At 40.1% G+C, this 20,017-nt stretch overlaps 1 protein-coding gene across 1 annotated transcript in view; it reads right to left on the bottom strand.

Moving 5' to 3' along the window:
• Positions 1-1,188: 1,188 nt before the first annotated feature.
• The window catches only part of LOC117303935 (probable E3 ubiquitin-protein ligase HERC4), a 31,436-nt gene continuing 12,607 nt past the window's right edge, over positions 1,189-20,017 (bottom strand). The window contains exons 2-12 of the mRNA XM_033788401.1: positions 13,286-13,481; positions 11,390-11,553; positions 10,591-10,710; positions 9,992-10,084; positions 8,722-8,931; positions 7,837-7,932; positions 6,347-6,465; positions 5,222-5,422; positions 4,595-4,778; positions 2,825-2,927; positions 1,189-2,266 (exon numbers count right to left, since the gene is read on the bottom strand). Coding sequence (XP_033644292.1) covers positions 2,058-2,266; positions 2,825-2,927; positions 4,595-4,778; positions 5,222-5,422; positions 6,347-6,465; positions 7,837-7,932; positions 8,722-8,931; positions 9,992-10,084; positions 10,591-10,710; positions 11,390-11,488 — 1,434 coding nt within the window. The 5' untranslated portion in view covers positions 11,489-11,553; positions 13,286-13,481 and the 3' untranslated portion in view covers positions 1,189-2,057. The remainder of the gene's footprint in view (positions 2,267-2,824; positions 2,928-4,594; positions 4,779-5,221; positions 5,423-6,346; positions 6,466-7,836; positions 7,933-8,721; positions 8,932-9,991; positions 10,085-10,590; positions 10,711-11,389; positions 11,554-13,285; positions 13,482-20,017) is intronic.

Below are 20,017 nucleotides of genomic sequence, written 5' to 3'. Positions count from 1 at the left end.
ATTGGTCGAGAGCAACGGCTCAAACAGTTGTGCCACATCACGCGACGCGCACAGCATCTCCTTATAAGGAGATGTTTACCCGAGGGCCTAACCATTTCATAGCTGGAGGGGTGTTGTGTTGAAAGAAATCATTGAACAATGAAAAATTTTGCATTTATTTTACCTTTTGACCAAAAAGTGTTGATGTTTTTTGATTGAAAAGGTATTTATGAATGGGAATCAAAGTGTGTTAAAACGGTTTTCAACTAGTGGTTTAAACCCGCCGAGGCCTGGTTCTTGATAATTTACCTCGACTTCGTCCCGGTAAAATTATCAAGTCCAGGCCTCGGCGCGGGTTTAAACCACTAGTTGAAAACCTCTTCACCACACATTGATTCCCGTAATAACAACTTGTTACACCTTGTAAGGGTTAATAAGGTGCTGTGGCACATTTAGCAGCCACTGCCAGAAACACAGGAGCAACTAACCCCTTCTCTAAGCAAGTGTAACCATTAAGCCTGGTTCATACTTCCTGCGAATGCGAATGCGAAGCGAATCTTGACGTCACAAATTCGCAAGGAACAATTCGCAGCAGTTAAGCTCTGCTCTACTCCCTTGCGAATAATCGCTGCGAAAGGAGGGTGTGAAGTCAAACTCATGTCAAACTCGCTTCGCATAATATGGGGGCGCTGTCAATGGAGAATTTCCTTGCATAACAAATTACAGTTTTATCTTGAACTTGACACTGACAGGCTGTAGGTTTCAGTTAAATAACCGATACAACTTTTAACACCTTGTAAGTGTTTTACAAGGTGCTGCAGCGCATTCAGCAGCGACTGCAAGAAACACAGGGGCATACCCCCTTCTCTTAAAGGCAGTGGACACTATTGGTAATTACTCAAACTAATTACCATCATAAAACCTCATTTGGTAACGAGTTATGGGAAGAGGTTGATAGCAATTGTGAGAAACGGCTCCCTCTGAAGTGACGTTGTTTTCGAGAAAGAAGTAATTTTCCACGAATTTGATATCGAGACCTCAAGTTTAGAATTTGAGGTCTCGAAATCAAGCATCTGAAAGCACACAACTTCGTGTGACAAAGGTGTTTTTTTCTTCCATAGTTATCGGGCAACTCCAACGACCATTCAAGCTCAAATTTTCCCAGGTTTGTTATTTTATGCATATGTTGAGATACACCAAGTGAGAAAACTTGCCTTTGACAATTACCAATAGTGTCCCTATAATTTGATTGTTTTTTTTTTTACCTTGTGGGGGCGCTTTCAATGAAGAATTTCCTTGCATACCAAATAACATTTATTTCTTAAATTTTACAGGCTGTACATCTATGTTGTTTTCTATCATTTAAATAACCTTAACAATTTGTAACACCTTGTAATGTTTTACATGTACATGGTGCTGCAAAGCATTCAGTAGCTACTGCCAGAAACACCGGGGCATACGTGTAACTGTCATTGCCCATATTTTTACCACATTATGTGGGCACTTTCAACAGCGAATTTCCTTGCATAACAAATTACAGTTTTGTCTTATATTGACTGGCTGTATTTTGTCTTCTTGTATCCATCCCACCTTGTAAGTGTTTTACAAGGTGCTGTGGCGCATTCAGCAGCCACTGCCAGAAACAACGAGGCAAACCGTATGAAGCCTTTGATGTTTCGTGTTCTTCTTTCTGATCACCCTCGAGTAATTTCTCTTCGCCAATCAATCTCAACACACACCGAATTCTCATTTCAGCTCTGAGCTTTTGATCTAAAATGCGTTGCCTGTATATCCTTGAACTTTGAACCTTCGATTCTTATCAAAGATGGCGACGGTCGTGACCTATTCTAAATCTAGCCACAATGATACAATCAATTAAATGTATTGCATGTATGTCTTTGAACTTTGAACCTTTGATTCACCTCCAAGATGACGTCAACCGTAACCCATTCTTAAACCCAGCCAAAATGATACAATCCTTTAAATGTGTTGCATGTATATCCTTGAACTTTGAACTTTGAACCTTTGATTCACCTCAAAGATGGCGACGATCGTGACCCATACTATAAAACCTTGCATCAGACCAGCGCAAACCCCTCGGTGTGCTCGATAGCGGTAAGGAGTTTGTCCCTCAGCTTGTCTTTGGTTTTGTAGATTGGAAGATCCAGGAGGTTGAAGCAGGTGTGTGCGACTGGGAGGAAGTCATCTCCGCTCCGGACTGGCTGGATGTAGGCTCGCAACGTCTTCATTCCCTGAATGGGGACTCGATCTGTCCCAGTTAGGAATACTGTCAGAAAGATATGAATAAAGGTAGACTGTGACCATTGAGTGTTAATGAAGAATTTGAGTAGCTTAAGTGTTGAAGATAATTTGAAACATCTTCATTCCATAAAGGCACTAGACACTTTTGGTAATTACTCCCCAAAAAATTTTTAGCATAAAAACTGACTTGGTAATGAGCAATAGAGAGCTTGTTGACGGTATAAAACGTGAGAAACGGCTCCCTCTGAAGTAACGTAGTTTTTAAGAAAGAGGTAAATTCTCATTAAAATTTTCAAAGACTTAAGGCCTGAAGCTGTTTTAATGCAAACAAGTTTTTTTTTTCTTCTTTCATTATTCTCTTGCAACTTCGATGACCAATTTGGTCCAAATTTTCACAGATTTTTTATTTTATGCATATGTTGGGATACACCAAGTGAGAATACTGGTCTTTATACTGATCTTTGACAATTACCAAAAGGTGTCCAGTGCCTTTAAATTCAAATGACATGTACATGTAGACAATTCATAGTTTATCTTAACAACAAATAATAAAAACTGTTTGTGAACCTTTCTTTCCACTCACCAAGAAACTTCTTTTTCTGCTCCAGAACTAACTCTCGGAAGACTTCCCAGAATATCTTGATTGTTGGATGTTTCCGGTAGTATTCCCCCTTGTATTCAACACTCTGTATCGATCCAAACCAATACCACATTAAACTCAAGGAATACTACATTAATAAGTAGTATATCAAACAAGTATAGAGTAACTAAGCGAGAGGGAGAGAGTATGCTGTAACACCATAGAAATAGAACTCGGAGAACGCTGAGTGTCTCATTGTGCGTGCAGTTTTGTGTGAGAACATTTTTATGGACGCACATATGCCATTTTTTGTACGCGTGTATGGCTAAATATTTTTTCCATTTAGTAGACGTCGCAAAACCAATACCACAATAAGGAGTACTACATTAATAAGTAGAACTAAACATATGGTGCGTTTGATTAGCTTTAGTGAGCCCCTGACATAAGCCAATCAAACGATCACTCACCTTCTCGTGGTGACGTCTAGCACCTCAGGCCAGCCCCAAGTGACCCCCTCCACAAGCGGGGCACTTGGGGCTGACCAGGGTGAGCCCCTAGAATGACATCAAAGCTATTCGAATGTACCAGGGGCAGACCGGGGTCAACCCAAGGAAGCTAATCGAACGCACCCTAAGAGAGTATGCGGTAACACCGAGTTATGCACCATCCTCCTGAAGACAATCACATCATACTGTTCGATAGGTTGAGTCGGTAACCACTGGCCTTTTCAGAACCAACTACCGGTACTCAAAAGATATATTCGCATGGTGTTACTGCAAACCTCTCTTAGTTACATTGTACAATTGACTTTTTCAGAGCAAATTATGAAAAATAACGTAATTGGATCTTTTCATTCCAAGGAGAAAAAAAAAACGCTGTGCAGCCCAGCACAGATTTCCCCCATATTAAATCAGTTCACTGTGCATTGATCTCAGACACAGAAAGGAGTATCAAATGTCACAGAGAAAGAACACAGTCCAAATGTCACTCAACTTTACATCGCCTCCATAACATGAACAGTTTGGAAACCTGGCATCATGTCTGAAGCACACACTTTAGCAATAATGGCCCCATAATTAAACATGAATCATTTGGATGATCCGCTTGCCCTCGGTGAACTTAACAAAAAATTGTTTTGTAGCCGACCACTAATAAAATAATACTAATAACCAGTTTTTAAATAGCGCTTTTCACACCGAAGGGCGTCTCAAAGCACTTCCAACGTTATTACCCCTGGTCACCGGGCCATTTAATTAATTCCTTAAACCATCTCAGCTCCTTGAGGAGTATACAGCCTGAGCAACAAATAATGCGCTACTCGGCTAAATCAATCACAAGAACCATCTCTGCCCTTACATGTACCCATTTACCCCTGGTGAGAAGCAATTATTGTTAAGTGTCTTGCTCAGGGACAAAAGTGTCACAACCGGGACTTGAACCCACACTCTGCTGAACAGAAACACCAGAGCTTGAGTTCGGTGCTCTTTTCTGCTCTTGGTCTAGCTACAACTCTGGGCCCAATTTCATCGAGCTGCTGAGCACAAAAATTGGCTTAGCATGAAATTTCTTCCTTGATAAAAACAAGATTTACCAACCAAATTTCCATTTGTTGCATATTGCTTATAACTAGTATTCAGCTGTTGTTTGCTTATCCTGAAAACCATGTGGAAACTGTGTTGGTAATCCTGTTTTTTATCAAGGCAACAATTTCATGCTAAGCAAATTTTTGGTGCTTAGCAGCTCTATGAAATTGGCCCCTGGTCGTAAACCCACCTGCTCAAATTCATCCCAGTCGTAGTGTTCGTCACCGATCACCATGTCCATCAGCTCCTGAGGGTGGAACAAGTTGAAGACACGCCCTCCGCAGACATGCAGAAAACCCTTGCTGAAAAATGAGTATTGCTTCTCCACCGAAGTGTTCAGGACAAAGTCAACATATCGATCAACGTACTCTTGCCTGTTTCAAGTACAAACAAAATCTAATCAAAAACCTTGGTGTGATCCCTCGCAACATGGTAAAGGTACTTAACAGGTTAGCAAGAGAATTAGGCAGACAGCTTGCGCGGTCACCATGGATTTGCATTGTGACGTCATTATTTTTTGTGCAGTAAGCACCGGAGGGTTATGTAGTGTCTTAACTGGCGACTTTGGCAACAGCTACAGCTAGATCGCGCTGATCTAGCCGTAGCTGTTGCCAAAGTCGCTGTTTCTAACACAGCCTTAGCATGCCTTTTCAGGTGCTTATGATTAGCAGCACTATGAATCAAAATCATACAGTCGGCACAAAATGTCTATGAAAGCATCTCTATGATTGGACCCAGTTGGTAGAGCACTGGCCTGTTTATTCAGAGGTCTTAGGTTCACGTCATGCTCTAGTCAAATTGTCTTAGTTCTACTCACTTGTTTTCCAAAGTGACATCCACTTCAGCCCCGCCCGGTTTGAGCTCAGTTGTCTCCACCTCCCCAAAGTTCTCCGTCGCGATCTGAAAGGTCAAGCCAAGGTCAAGAACATCCTCTGCCTCCTCCATATCAAGAAGCTTCTGGAGATTGCCGGCTACGAGGGAGTCAAGCTGCTTCAAGTCTTCAAGGGTGTGGGCTGGCCTAAGAGTAACACAACAAGAAGATGAGTAAGACCTGTTAACGCTAGCTCCAGAAATGTGGATTGCAGACCCGGATCTAATCCGCTAAGTAGAATTTTAGTACGCAATATTTTCTACTTTGAGCAGCTCTATGATATTGGGCCCTGGGCTCACTTTCATAAAGCCTGTAAGCACAAAAGTATGCTAAGCACAACAAAATTGACTAGCAGAGACTAAATTTCATAAAGTTTACACTCTTGCAACTGGTGCCCAAAACAAAACTAACTAAGCAACAAAATTAACTAAGCAGTATTTTCTGCTTAAAGCCATTGGACCCTTTCGGTACAGAACAAAAACTAAAAGTTCACAGATTTACAAATAACTTACAGGGTTTACAGAAGGTAGTGGTGAAAGACTTCTCTTGAAATATTATTCCATGAAATGCTTCATTTTTTGAGAAAACAGTTAAACAATATCAATTCTCGATAGCGAGAATTACGGATTTATTTTAAACACATGTCATGACACGGCGAAACGCGCGGATACAAGGATGGGTTTCCCCGTTATTTTCTCCCGATTCCGATGACCGATTGAGCCTAAATTTTCACAGGTTTGTTATTTGATATAGAAGTTGTGATACACGAAGTGTGGGCCTTGGACAATACTGTTTATCGAAGGGGCCCAATGGCTTTAACAGCTTTATGAAACCGGGCCCAATTGTATCATGTATCCCCCATATGGAGAACTGTTGTGTACAAACTTCTTCTGATAGCGCCATCTTCTCAATCAACCTCCTTTAGCTAATGTTAGTTTCCAATTATTAAGCAGGGTTAGACACAGAATTTGGTGAATCAGATCCGGCAAAAAGGATGCCTCAAACATCAACTCCAGACACTGGGCCCAGTACCGCTATAGTAAATCTTGAAGATGATAGACAAAGACTCACCTTTTCAGTAGTTTCTTGTACAGCGCCAGTGGAAATGGCAGCGATATAATGGTGAGGTTATAGATGGCTAAACCAACGATGACTCCGACCAGGCAAAACATCTCTCCATCTTCAAAGCTCTACCAAACAAAAGAGAGTATAGATTTGTAGTATCGCAGGCCTGATACTTCACGGAGGCAACGAAGGCGATTGCCTCCGTGTCCGGTGGTCACTGCCTTGGTGCCCTTGAAATGCTCACAGTAGAAATTTGTCATAGGGTGCCCTTTACCAAGAAGAAAATGCCTTGGTGCCTTTGCCCTTTCAAAAACGAAGCATACAGCCCTGGTATTGACTCTACTATTGTGCCGTGTGGGATTACCGTGAAGCCCTCCACACAAAAATACAGGACCACAGTTCATATAGCTGTTTAGCAACAGTTTGCTGCAAACTTTAAAGTCTTGCTTTGGGTAACCAGCCAAACACCATCAAATGCATTGCTTGTGACCAGTTCCCTGCTCATTGATTGAATATTACATAGATCTTTAGGAAATCCCAGTGCATAAACGCTATCCCTAGGGACATAGAGTGCTTATTGCTGCATAATTACAATTACCAGTCATTATTTACTGCCTTGCAAGTCAACATACCATATGAATACTGTTGGAAGGAGTATTACTGTACGAACAATAAGGGAATAAGTAGCGACGAGTTCTTACACGGCCGTTTAAGGCCGGAAGGGTCGAATTGCGAGGGCCTTTAGCCCACAGCAACGACCCTGCAAGGTTTTAAACGGACGTTTAAGACTGGGTCACTACTCTTTTATTCCCATTCATAAATGCCTTTTTGTTAAAAAACGTTAAAAAAATACAATTACAGACACTTTGACAGTTGAAAATTTGAGGTTTGAAATAGACTACGCATGGGTGCTTAGAAGTAGATTACGCGCTGTTACTAATAGCTATGATAATCTTGCGCGCCTGACACACGGAAGCCAGCCGGTTATTAACACTGGTCTTTATCAACCGTTTAAACACCCCCATGTGATGCGCTCTCCACCAATAGGAGTAGAGAAACTGTCTGAGGTATTTATGAATGTATGGGTGCGTTTGTTTAGCTTCCCTGGGTCATCCCCTGTGTGTGGTGGGGGTTTTTTCCAGGACGAACGTGGGCAATTATCTGCACACGTTCGTCCTGGAAAAAAACATGTCACACACCGGAGTCGACCCAGGGAAGCTAAACGAATGCACCCAATGTTTATGATTGCAGTTATGAGATTTTTTTTTTAGGAGTTGAAAGCTGAAATATTACTAAGGACATTTTATTCACTGCATGATTTCTATTCGAACACAACTTAATGTTAATATGAAGTTCTGATAGCACTTATCATAACTGAGTATTAGGATAATGTATTTAAAGGTGTGCAGATCTACACTTGAGTCATTGGTTTTGTTACCAGAAATTTATAATAAGAATAATAAATAATAGTGATGTATGCAGAATAATTTGAATACCTTATTGTTGAACCATATCGTCTGCAACCCCTCATAGTGGCGGAACATTCCAAACTTAGGTGATAGTATCTCACGGAGTATCAGCATAAAGAACTCCTAAAAGGACGACAGACAGGACTGGTAAAAACATCGTAACACATTCTACAAATTAACCCTGGGACTCTTTACCAGTCATCCAGAGTTTAAACAAAAATTAAGCACACCAAGAATTCTATGATGGGTTTGCATAAAGTTTTGCGCAGTCCGCTAGCCGTCAATTTCACAAAACTGAATGCAACTACGTAAGTCCACTCGCGCTACAATTGTTGCAAAGGTTAAACACCATTAACCCAAGAAATCCCGCATGAGTGGACTTACGCACTTGAGTAAAGTTTTGTGAAATTGACTGCAGGGTTTGATTTTGACAGAAACAATCTAAACAAAGAAACAGCACCTTTCTTCGAATTCAGTGGTCTTTTTAGAGGAAACAGTGAACCTGTTTTCTAGTTTCTCAGAACTGTTGTGCTTATTCACATTGTGCTTATTTTGGTTGCAGTTACTTAAATAAGCTATGGTGATTTTAACCACTGAGTACATGTGAAATGTATACATGCCAAATTGCTTACAGACTTGGTCATTAAGGAAAAGCAACAGGCATGATATTTGGCCCTTGGGAAAAAACAGGACAAGGGTTGCCATGAACATAATATTGTGTAAGCGTTTATAAGACTTTTTGAATCCTGAATCGAACTGTCAAGAGTTTAAGGCAATTTACTTTGCTGGAGCTAAGTTACTGCCATGAACTTGCAAATTAGTTGTAATTTGTTTTCTGGATTTCTCACCCAAAAAAGTACCGCAGGTGGTGCGTAAAAAAATTCATTAAGGATATTTGAGCCCTTTCCGAACCTTTTTGAGTCCTCCAGCATCCACGGCCTCCTCTCCAAGGAACGTCACCATCAATGGTTTCTTGATGTCCATACTGCCCTGCCGTGACAGCTCAGTCAACGCACTCTGCACGATGTTCTTCCGATCGATTTTCAGTACGAGGTACGGATTGATGGGATCGAAAAAATACTCAACGCTGAAGTTCCTCCGCTGGACGTCTTCAATGGCACTCTGAACGACAAAGAAACATTTCAAAAACAATTGAATGGGTAGCCTGAACATCTAACATCACACTTCACGGCTCATGAATAACGCCAGAGACCAGCATCGAAAACCGGCGTGTAGATTCACCCTTGACCTCACACAGAGATAGGCACAATATTTCTACAATATTCCCTTACAAGTACCGTATCCACCATGCATTTACTGTATACATTATACCAAACTCGTGGACACACACGTGCGGACGACAGAAAGTAAGCTTTCCATACCTGTGTTTTGATTGGCCAACCGAGGTGACCTCGGACCAATCAAATCAAGCCCAGCTACGGTAGCTTTTAGTCATTGCATTTATCCAATGATATCATTGTATCCAATGGAATCACTGATCTGAGAAGCTGGGACCTGTCTTTATCCTTGCGGATAAATACAGGAGCCCAGTCTATTGAAAGGGAAGCAATGAGGACACTAGGTGGCAGCAGACTTACCAGGTATATCAATTGTCAAGAAAGAAATGCGCATGCTCAGAGCTACATAAACAATAGAAAATTTACCTTGTAACCTAAGTGCTATTTTATGATACTTTTGCACTGACACAACAAAGACGATAGTAAACATTAACAATAATAGTGGCTTCATACATGTATATAGCGCTCATGTCCATTGCTCATGATGATCAAGGTGCTTCAACATTCAGTTCTTTCCTGCAAGGTATGTGGGACTTTGTTTGAATCATGAGACCTACTCCGTTTACATAGGACCCTGCAATGGTTTACAAGGTGCTGTGGTGCAATATGCAGCCAATCAGACCAGGGACACTAGGGTGAACCCCTTGACTTTTTCGACAAGTGCACTGGGTTCTTTCACATGCATTACACAACACACGGGACCAACAGTTTTCTGACCCATACAAAGGATGAAGCAATATGGTTAAGTGTCTTGCTTAAGTAAACAGGCGTTACGACCAGGACACGTACCCAGACTCTGATTATAAGAAACACCAGAGCTTGAGTTTGGTGCTCTTATCCGCTGGGCCATTACACGCCACATGAGAAGATGTTATAAATCTCACCTGCATTTGTAGTATAGCATCCTCCTTGAGTAGCTGTGTCTTTGCATTTGCATCCAGGACAAACGGATAGTCACAGAAGTTGACATCTCGGCACTGTATGAAAATAAAAAATTAGACAGCTTCCCAAATGTACTATTCTTCAAGGTAGGCCACTTTCCCAAGCATGACTTGCTCGCTCATATCCCCTGGAATTGGTTCACTTAAATGTGCTAGAATCTGGCACATTTTATTAAGGCCATTGGCCGATCCACTCTATGCGTATGGTTTAGTTTGGTAATGCGCAAAAGAGGTCAAAACTATCTGGTCCATCTCATTCTCATTCTAATGAGGTCTATAACGATGCAGTTTCAGGTGACCATGTTAAAACATGATTCATTTCACATGAGCGTTCTAAGCATCCCACAGTGCCACACATACGCTTGAAAAAATCAAATGGCACACTTGTAAACCTTGTGGGCCAATCAGCATCGTTTCTCCGTCCATCCCTCCAAGGGGGTTAGTGACGAGAGGTATCGCACTGCCCATGGTAGCTTTTGAGCAGAGGGACCATGCACTGAATGGATTGCTTGATTGTTTTATTCTTTGACCCGAGTCGTTACCTGCATCCCGCTGGGTCTTTGCAGCCATTCTAAGAAGTGCTCCCTGATTCCAACGTTCTCCGTTAACTCATTAATGTAGAAAAGGTAATATGGAAGTATTTCATTATTTTGGCTGTTCATCTGCAACAAAGGAAAAGAAAAACATCAAAATAAAACTGGGAGTCAAATACGGAGTCAAGTATGGAGTTAAATGCGGTTCTATAAAATGGCGGACAATGTTAGTTCTTGAGTTATAAGATAAACTACATAATTTTTAGACATATTTGCGTGAACCATTATATTCTACCTTTAATATGTTTTTTCATCCACATTTATTTCATAACAAAAGGCTTCAAACACATTTAAGTATTCTAAAAATGCCAAATTTCATGGCTCGAACTGCTTACCAAAAGCAAAGAATCGGCACATACGGAAGCAGGAAATTCTGTGCTTTAGTGTAGTTTTCAGTGAAGTTTTTCTTGCACACTTGTGTACTCCACGTTACACGGCTTTCTTCACTTTCACAGCTAGCGCAAAAATTTGGCGCTTGCAGAGAATATGTGATCGGTAGCGAAGAAGTCAGGGCTAAGCAGAGCCATGATATTAGGCAAAGGACCCAATTTCATAGAGCTGCTTATAAGCAGAAAAAGTAGCACACCAAAAATAAAGTTACCAGCCAAACTGCAATGTCACATGTACAATTTGTGACTGGTATCCAGCTCATTTCTGCTCAGCAGAAAATTCTTAAGCAATAATGTCTGCTTAAGCAGCTCTGTGAAATTGGGCCCAGATCGTTTGGTGAAAATTTAGAAAGGTTTACCTTGCAGAGTTTGCTCAGGACTTCTAGGCAGGTCTTGATGTTCCGTCTGAGGGTAGGGCGATCTGCTACCTTGGGCGTCATACTGAGCTGTCCCATCATACACAACTTGTAGGTTGTCAGGATTCGATTCAGATGACGGGGCTGTAACGTCGACCACCATTGCGCTACATAACAAAGAGGTAATAACAAATAATCATTATAACACCCCTGACAAATATTCTGCCTTTTAATTGGTTTAGAGCGCGTCACATGATATGTCTTAGTTTTACTAGACGACAGCCGTGTGATAGTGAATCGTTTGCAGTGTGATAGTGCATCGTTTGCCGTGTGATAGTTCGACGACTATCACACGGCGTGCGGTACCCAGACATCTTTTTACCCACCTCAAACCCAATTAGTTGTGCATCCGTGTATCTGAAACGCACCTACATTATGTGTACGAAGATGATAAATAATCTGTTAGGGTGCTATAAAACCAACATTGACTGCTCTTACTCATGCTATGGTTAAAACTACGACAACCTTGCTGATCCCCGGACCGTTCCACTTTCCCTCAGCGGACCTCGGGAGTCGAAGTTTTAAACCATAACACTCGAAGCAGTCAATATTTGTACAAACAAGCAATATTTACAAGGGCTTTCTCACATTGTTTTATACTATCAACAGCTCTCATTGCTTGCTACCAAGTAAGTTTTTATGCTAACATTTATTTGGAGTAATTACCAAAAGTGTCCATAGTGCCTTTAAAGGGAAGGTACACGTTTGGTAATTGTCAAAGACCAGTCCTCTCACTTGGTTTATCCCAACATAAGCATCAAATAACCAGCCTGTGAAAATTTGAGTTAAATTGGTCATCGAAGTTGTGATAAAATGATGAGAGAAAAAACACCCTTGTTGGACGAACTTGTGTGCTTTCAGATAGGAATAAATGGCTTCTGGCTAGAAGTCTTTTACTATTTTAGTGAGAAATTACCTTTCTCAAAATCTATGCTACTTCAGAGGGAGCCATTTCTCACAATGTTTTATACTAGCAACAGCTCTCCAATGCTAGTCAGTTTTTAAGTTAATATTTGTTTTGAGTAATTACCAAACGTGTACCTTCCCTTTAAGACAAGCATAGAGGAAAGACAGATTGGTATTTGTTTGTTGTTGTTGAACAGGGTTATACTTGTAAGTAGATCAACCCAATAATTTCTGATTACAAAAGTTCATACAGGAACTAATGCTTATTCCCAAGAAGTTTTTATGCCAATGTGTATTTTGAGTAATTAACAAATATGCCTTTAAGCTCTGGTGATTCTGTTCAGCAGAGTGTGGGTTCGAATTCTGGTCGTGACACTTGTGTCCCTGAGCAAGACACTTCACTATAATTGCTTCTCTCCACCCAGGGGTAAATGGGTACCTGTGAGGGCAGAGTTGGTTCTTGTGATTGATTAGCTTTGGATTGTGCTACATATTTGGGGGCACAGGCTGTATACTCCCCAGGGCGCTGAGATGGTTTAAGGAATGATTTAAGGCCCAGTGACCAGGGGTAATAATGTTGAAGCGCCATGAACGTCACGCAGGACCTGAGCACTATATTAGAAGCCACTATTATTATTACAATTAAGTCAGACCTACATTTGGGCTCTGTCATGCTCACACGCACAGCAACCATTTTCTCACGCATTGGGGCCAGACCAGAAAAAAAAAAAAAAAATGAACGACAATGCATTGCCAAATCATGCTCGTGTGTACATAAAACGCAATCTACAAAGTTTGCACAATCTTCAAATTGCACGCAGTTTATCAGAGCTTTGTGGTGAGCTTTGAAAAATCTCACGCATAGCTGGCCTCTGGACTTGGCATCTCTGTTATGTAGTACTTAGAACAGTCAAATTGAGAATCAAATCTTACATATAACATTAGCACCAGCAGTTTTAAGGCTACACAGGGCTTCAGCAAACTGGACAACCAGCGTTCCATAGCGTTCCGGTGAAGGATCCGTAAAGACTGGCGACTCTATCAACAGAAGGTATAACCGTAATGCCTCCACGTCTGGAGGTGACGAAGGAAGATTCGGAATCAAAAGAACCCCAAGGATTTCTGCAATCTGTGTGAAATCAAGCAGAAAAGAAAAAAAAACAGGTTTTAATGCAATTGATCATAGTCGAGAGGTTAAGATCACCATACTCAAGCACTGGTGTTTCTGATCAGCAGAGTGTGGGTTCAAGAGTCATGACACTTGTGTCCTTATTGACCCAATTCATCTGACGTCATCACCAGAATAATCTAAGATGCGCTATACTGGTGGGCAATGTCACTGTGTGAGTTTCAGTGAAGCGCACATTTTAGACGACGCAGCGTTTACACGTAAACCTATTGCCACCAAAATGGTGAGCGTGGCACAGTCGCCGCATGTGAGACGTGTGTGTGAAGTGTCTATCAGCAAGACACTTTAACCATTATTGGTTCGTCCTTCGGATGGGAAGTAAAGCTGTTGGTCCCATGCATTGTGCAATGCACGTAAAAGATCCCAGTAACACTTATCGCTAACACTTATAGTGTTCCTGGCAATGGCTGCTAAATGGTCTAAGAATTTCTAACTTCAATAACCTATATTTTCGGGTGAAAAAAATGTATTTATAATCAGTGTCTTGAGCACCTATGTGCGCTATAAAAACCTTCAATATTGTTAATTGCTATTTTTGTTATTACTTTGAAAGTTAACAGCATTATAAAGGATTGGTCAGGGATAAAAACATCATTGTTTAAATTTATTCTGAAAGTTTACGGATTATATGAAGCTCATACCCAAACCATTTTTCTATGAAATATTTCTCTCTGATATGAAGTCATATTAGACACTTTATCTGAACCTTTACAAAAAAATGCAACTGCTGATTTCGGTTGTTACCAATTCATGTGGAGATGGTAATACTCATGAAACAGTTGGCAGAACAATTGTCGTGTGAACAACCAGGGTCATACCCAGGGGCCAATTTCATAGAGCTGCTTAAGCGAACAATTCGCTTAAGCACGAAAATAGCTGGCTTATTTTACACATGTTACTGGCCAAAATTTCATGCCATGTACATTGCTTGTGACTTGTATCTAGCTGTTGTTTACTTTGCATAACAATTGAGTGGAGTTTTGGCCGGTAAATTAATTTTACTACGCAAGGATTTTTTTGCTTAAGCAAAATTTTGTGCTTAAGCAGCTCTATGAAATTGGGCCCAGGTGTCTGAAAACAACACCTGCCTAAACAGACAAGTCAGAGAGGTGTTTTCTTTTAACCCTCTAACTGTTAGATTTCACAAGGATTCCATACTGCAGTGTATACCTCCTTTGTTATGTTGATTTCATACTGTATAGATTGGGTGGGGCTTGGATACTGTGCCAAGCTGCACGACTAATGGCCCACATGCCATGGCCTACGTGACCTGTTGGTGATCACGTGATCGAATAGGCGAAGCCTGGATGGTGCAGCACGAACCTATCACATGCACACATCATGGCATAAACTCATTTCAGTCAGTGCTTGCTGGCTGTGTGTACTGTGCACTGTTCATACATGTAGCTTGCTGCTAGCTGTCGTTTAGTTTAGGAGACTACAATCCCGGCCAAAATGCTTGGGCCACCCTTTCCTGATACAACAGTTCCCTGTACACTTCCAATTCACATTCACATTCAAAACATTGATTTCAAGTCTGAGGTGGCTGTTATTCCTCTGTATGAGACACGAAATACGCCCGCAATAGGTTAGCTGTCATGGGACAAGGTAACAATAGGGCGCTATTTGGGGCAATACTGTATTTGCTATCAAGTTGACTGGAAGAAACGATTGCAGGCTTGAATCAAGTTTACACGGTTCACCGTAGTAAAGTAAATAAGGAAATTAATGAATTTTCTTTTCTATTTGGTTTAAAGGGTTAACCGTTTGAGTTTGTGTAAAAAAAACGAATGAGGTGGTTGAATAAATAACAACAGGTTATGTGTTGTTTGTGGACTGTAATGGCATTTTCGTGTTGAAAAAAATACATTTCCCGGTAAGTTAGCAGTCAAAATGCTATGGTTAACCGTGTGATGAACCGTCAGACATGAACGCAACCAACTAAATTGGACAGGTACATTATTTGTGTGCGCAGGCGCAAGGCGCTCGTGTCAGGGATCGTCATCGCGCCTCAGAGTAAAAGGCAATGCAGATTTTGGACGGGCTATTTCGGGAGTTACACATGTCTTCATTTATATTATTTTATGGACTTTATACCGAACAACAAAAGATGCAAGCCAAGTTACATAATTTATTTAGGTTTAACCCATGAATATAGTTATGTTTTATTTGTGAAAGCGAGTAAATCAAAGTCATGTCAAGACGTCCATTTCAGCGAGCATGAATATGCAGTGTGAGAAAGGCAGTCGTAAAATCGTTTGCTTAGCGCCAAAGAGAGGGTAATAAAATTTCCAGTCATTGTCGTACGAGTTGCTTAGCGCCATACAGGGGGTATTCAAGTTTACTAATAACACAATGCACTCTCTGTGTGACCAATAAGGTTTGACTTAAGACATAGTGTACATGTGGTTGCTTTTTTGAATGTGTCTTTCGTCTTAACATCTGATTTGGTCAAGATGGACGACCCTTCCCTTCCCAAAACACCACTACCCCCCATTGACCCGGCAATAAACACTCTCTGCCAGTCCCTCGCCCGTCGCCCCCGCTCAATGTTGACTGTAATTCGGAACACAGTCGGCAAATGGAACCAACATTGAAAGGGGGCAGGGGGGCCCAACGAGATATGGCCGGGATTGTCTGAGTTAATTTCGTAATTTTTTTCCTGTTTTTAAATTAGGAGATAATGCTTTTACAGGACACTGTTAATATCAAAAGACATTGGATATGCGTTTATAACTGAGTAGGGCATTAAAAAAGATTTTAAATCAGCAACTATTTTTGTTGGGGTGGGTGTGGGGGGGGTGGGGGTCTGACTATGATGGGAATTGACAGTCAATTATGTTTGGTTGCTGGAAAAAGTCTAAATCACTAGCAAATCAGTAATGATGTTTTGTAGGGTTGGGGAAGGTGGCTAACTGTATTGTGCATTAGCATAAATTTTTATTTATTGCCGAGTACAGTGTGTTAACACAAAAGTACACACACAGGCATCTTTTGTATTGTATGTGTCTTTTGAGAAGGGGGGGGGGGGGTTGCACCATTAGGCCAGTATTATGTTGGCAGGATTAATAAGAAATAAGTAAAATAGTAGTATAAAAAATGCACTTGTTTGAATAGCCATACACTAGAGAAGCTGTTTATAAACAATAACAGTAGGTTAGACTCCAAATCCCTCCCTAACAAACAGTTAAAAAGATTTTTATTTTTTTCCAATAAAATATAACATTCTGGTTAATCTCTGAAGCTCTATCCACAATAACTGTATTTATAACGCGGCTTTTGCCAAAGAATACAAAGCGCCAGGTATTTACTGCAAGACATGGGATGGAGTTAAAGAATAAGACCTAAACTATAGCACCTTGTAATGGTTTACAAGGTATTGTGGCGCAATATGCCTGCCAATCTATAGCCTGGAATACCAGGGCGAACCCATTCTCTTTTCAAAAAGTGCACTGGGTTCTTGTACATGCAATTACACAACACATGGGACCAACGACTTTACGTCCCATCCGAAGGACGAAGCAATGGTTAAGTGTTTCGTCTGGGGATACGAACCCACACTCTGCTGATCAAAAACACCAGAGTTTGAATTCGGTGCTCTTTAATGCTTGGCCACGACACTTCCAATTACAGTATTTTCACAAGAATGTAGATTCCATTCGCATTAAGTAAGGCCACATCTCTGGTCACAACATTCAAGAGTAGACACCAACCCTCAGAAATCTGAGAAATGACTCAAGCATGAATCGGATGTCAGATTCAAAGTTTTGGGGCTGTAAAAAAATTACCAAAACTATGTTTCTCCTTGCATTATTAAAACTGGATTTAAAGCTTTATTATACTTTGGATAAATACATCTCCATCACCAATAATTCAACTGTTAACTTTCACAAAAAGTGGGACTCCTTCAAACTATTGGTTCAAGGTTAAAATCGTATTTTGTGTTTTGTTTATTTTTCTTGCTGTTTATGTTATGTATCTTCAGCGTGTTTGTAATAATAATGAGGAGTGGTCTTAAATGTGAATAAATAATTTCCTCCGTGGAAAAAAAAAAAAAAAAAAAAAAAACTATGTTTCTAAATGAATGTTGAGACCAATTTAAGAACTGACTCCGCGGTAGTACAGTTAATCACATTCCTATAAGCTAAATAGTAGTCCCAGCCTCTTTTCTATACCATCCGCCCAGGTCATAGTTAAAAAGCAGGACAGTTCTTTTCACAACTGAGAAGTCTCCCGAACCCCCGAACATCTACTCCGCAGTAGTAGAATAAAGCAAGACAGTTCTCTAAGAACAAACTCTACCTGGCAAGTAGATACACACATGGTGTTACCACAAACCAAATATTTAAGGAAATACTGTACTATTTTTTTAGTGTTTACCAATCTATAAAAAAGTTGTCATAAATGATTACCTTATTCATTTCAAAAATGAACATCTACTCTGCGGTAGTAGAATAAAGCAAGACAGTTCTCTAAGAACAAACTCTACCTGGCATGTAGATACACACATGGTGTTACCACAAACCAAATATTTAAGGAAATACTGTACTATTTTTTTAGTGTTTACCAATCTATAAAAAAGTTGTCATAAATGATTACCTTATTCATTTCAAAAATGAACATCTACTCCGCGGTAGTAGAATAAAGCAAGACAGATCTCTAAGAACAAACTCTACCTGGCATGTAGATACACACATGGTGTTACCACAAACCAAATATTTAAGGAAATACTGTACTATTTTTTTAGTGTTTACCAATCTATAAAAAAGTTGTCATAAATGATTACCTTATTCATTTCAAAAATGAACATCTACTCCGCGGTAGTAGAATAAAGCAAGACAGTTCTCTAAGAACAAACTCTACCTGGCAAGTAGATACACACATGGTGTTACCACAAACCAAATATTTAAGGAAATACTGTACTATTTTTTTAGTGTTTACCAATCTATAAAAAAGTTGTCATAAATGATTACCTTATTCATTTCAAAAATGAACATCTACTCCGCGGTAGTAGAATAAAGCAAGACAGTTCTCTAAGAACAAACTCTACCTGGCAAGTCGATACACACATGGTGTTACCACAAACCAAATATTTAAGGAAATACTGTACTATTTTTTTAGTGTTTACCAATCTATAAAAAAGTTGTCATAAATGATTACCTTATTCATTTCAAAAATGAACATCTACTCCGCGGTAGTAGAATAAAGCAAGACAGTTCTCTAAGAACAAACTCTACCTGGCAAGTAGATACACACATGGTGTTACCGCAAACCAAATATTTAAGGAAATACTGTACTATTTTTTTAGTGTTTACCAATCTATAAAAAAGTTGTCATAAATGATTACCTTATTCATTTCAAAAATGAACATCTACTCCGCGGTAGTAGAATAAAGCAAGACAGTTCTCTAAGAACAAACTCTACCTGGCAAGTAGATACACACATGGTGTTACCGCAAACCAAATATTTAAGGAAATACTGTACTATTTTTTAGTGTTTACCAATCTATAAAAAAGTTGTCATAAATGATTACCTTATTCATTTCAAAAATGAACATCTACTCCGCGGTAGTAGAATAAAGCAAGACAGTTCTCTAAGAACAAACTCTACCTGGCATGTAGATACACACATGGTGTTACCACAAACCAAATATTTAAGGAAATACTGTACTATTTTTTTAGTGTTTACCAATCTATAAAAAAGTTGTCATAAATGATTACCTTATTCATTTCAAAAATGAACATCTACTCCGCAGTAGTAGAATAAAGCAAGACAGTTCTCTAAGAACAAACTCTACCTGGCATGTAGATACACACATGGTGTTAGTTTTAGTTTTAGTTTCATTAGACTTAACACTGGCATAAAAATAAAGAAATACAAATCGATACATAAAGAAATAAAGAATCAAATTAGCTATAAAAAATACCAAGCCAGTGAGTGACGAGGAGGAACAGGTGACCAGCACCTCTACAAAGCCGTCCTGTCACAAGAAATGTCCCCTGAAACCCACCCCATAGCAAAAAACCACCCAACCCACAAAAAAGAGGGAGCGCTTTAAGGCGGGACTGACAATTACAGACGACAAGAAGAGCAATGGCAGTGCGACACCCAAGTGCAGACATCATCCGCTGAAAAGTCAGATGCAAACTTGTCCCTGTAAAATTGGAGAAGAAGAGTCTTAAATGCTGACAAGGACACGCTAGATCTGACCGACAGCGGAAGCTGGTTCCACATGGGGACAATCCGCTGAAAATAAAACGACTTATGGGACTCTGTTTTACAACGAGGAACTGATAATTTGAAGGGATCAGAAGACAGTCTAGTGGCAGGACGGCCCTGTGTAACATTAAAACTTACATATCTATTAACATTTATGTCAATTTGACCATATTTACATTTAAAAAACAAAATAAGATCACAAATTTCCCTTCTAAAAGAGAGTGGTAAAATTGAAAGCTGTTCTAACCGGGTCTTAT

Source organism: Asterias rubens, chromosome 20 (genome assembly GCF_902459465.1).
Source record: "Asterias rubens chromosome 20, eAstRub1.3, whole genome shotgun sequence".
In the NCBI taxonomy this organism is placed as follows: Eukaryota; Metazoa; Echinodermata; class Asteroidea; order Forcipulatida; family Asteriidae; genus Asterias; species Asterias rubens.
The sequence above is the reverse complement of the archived record's forward strand: the minus strand, read 5'-3'. Positions and strand labels throughout refer to the sequence as shown.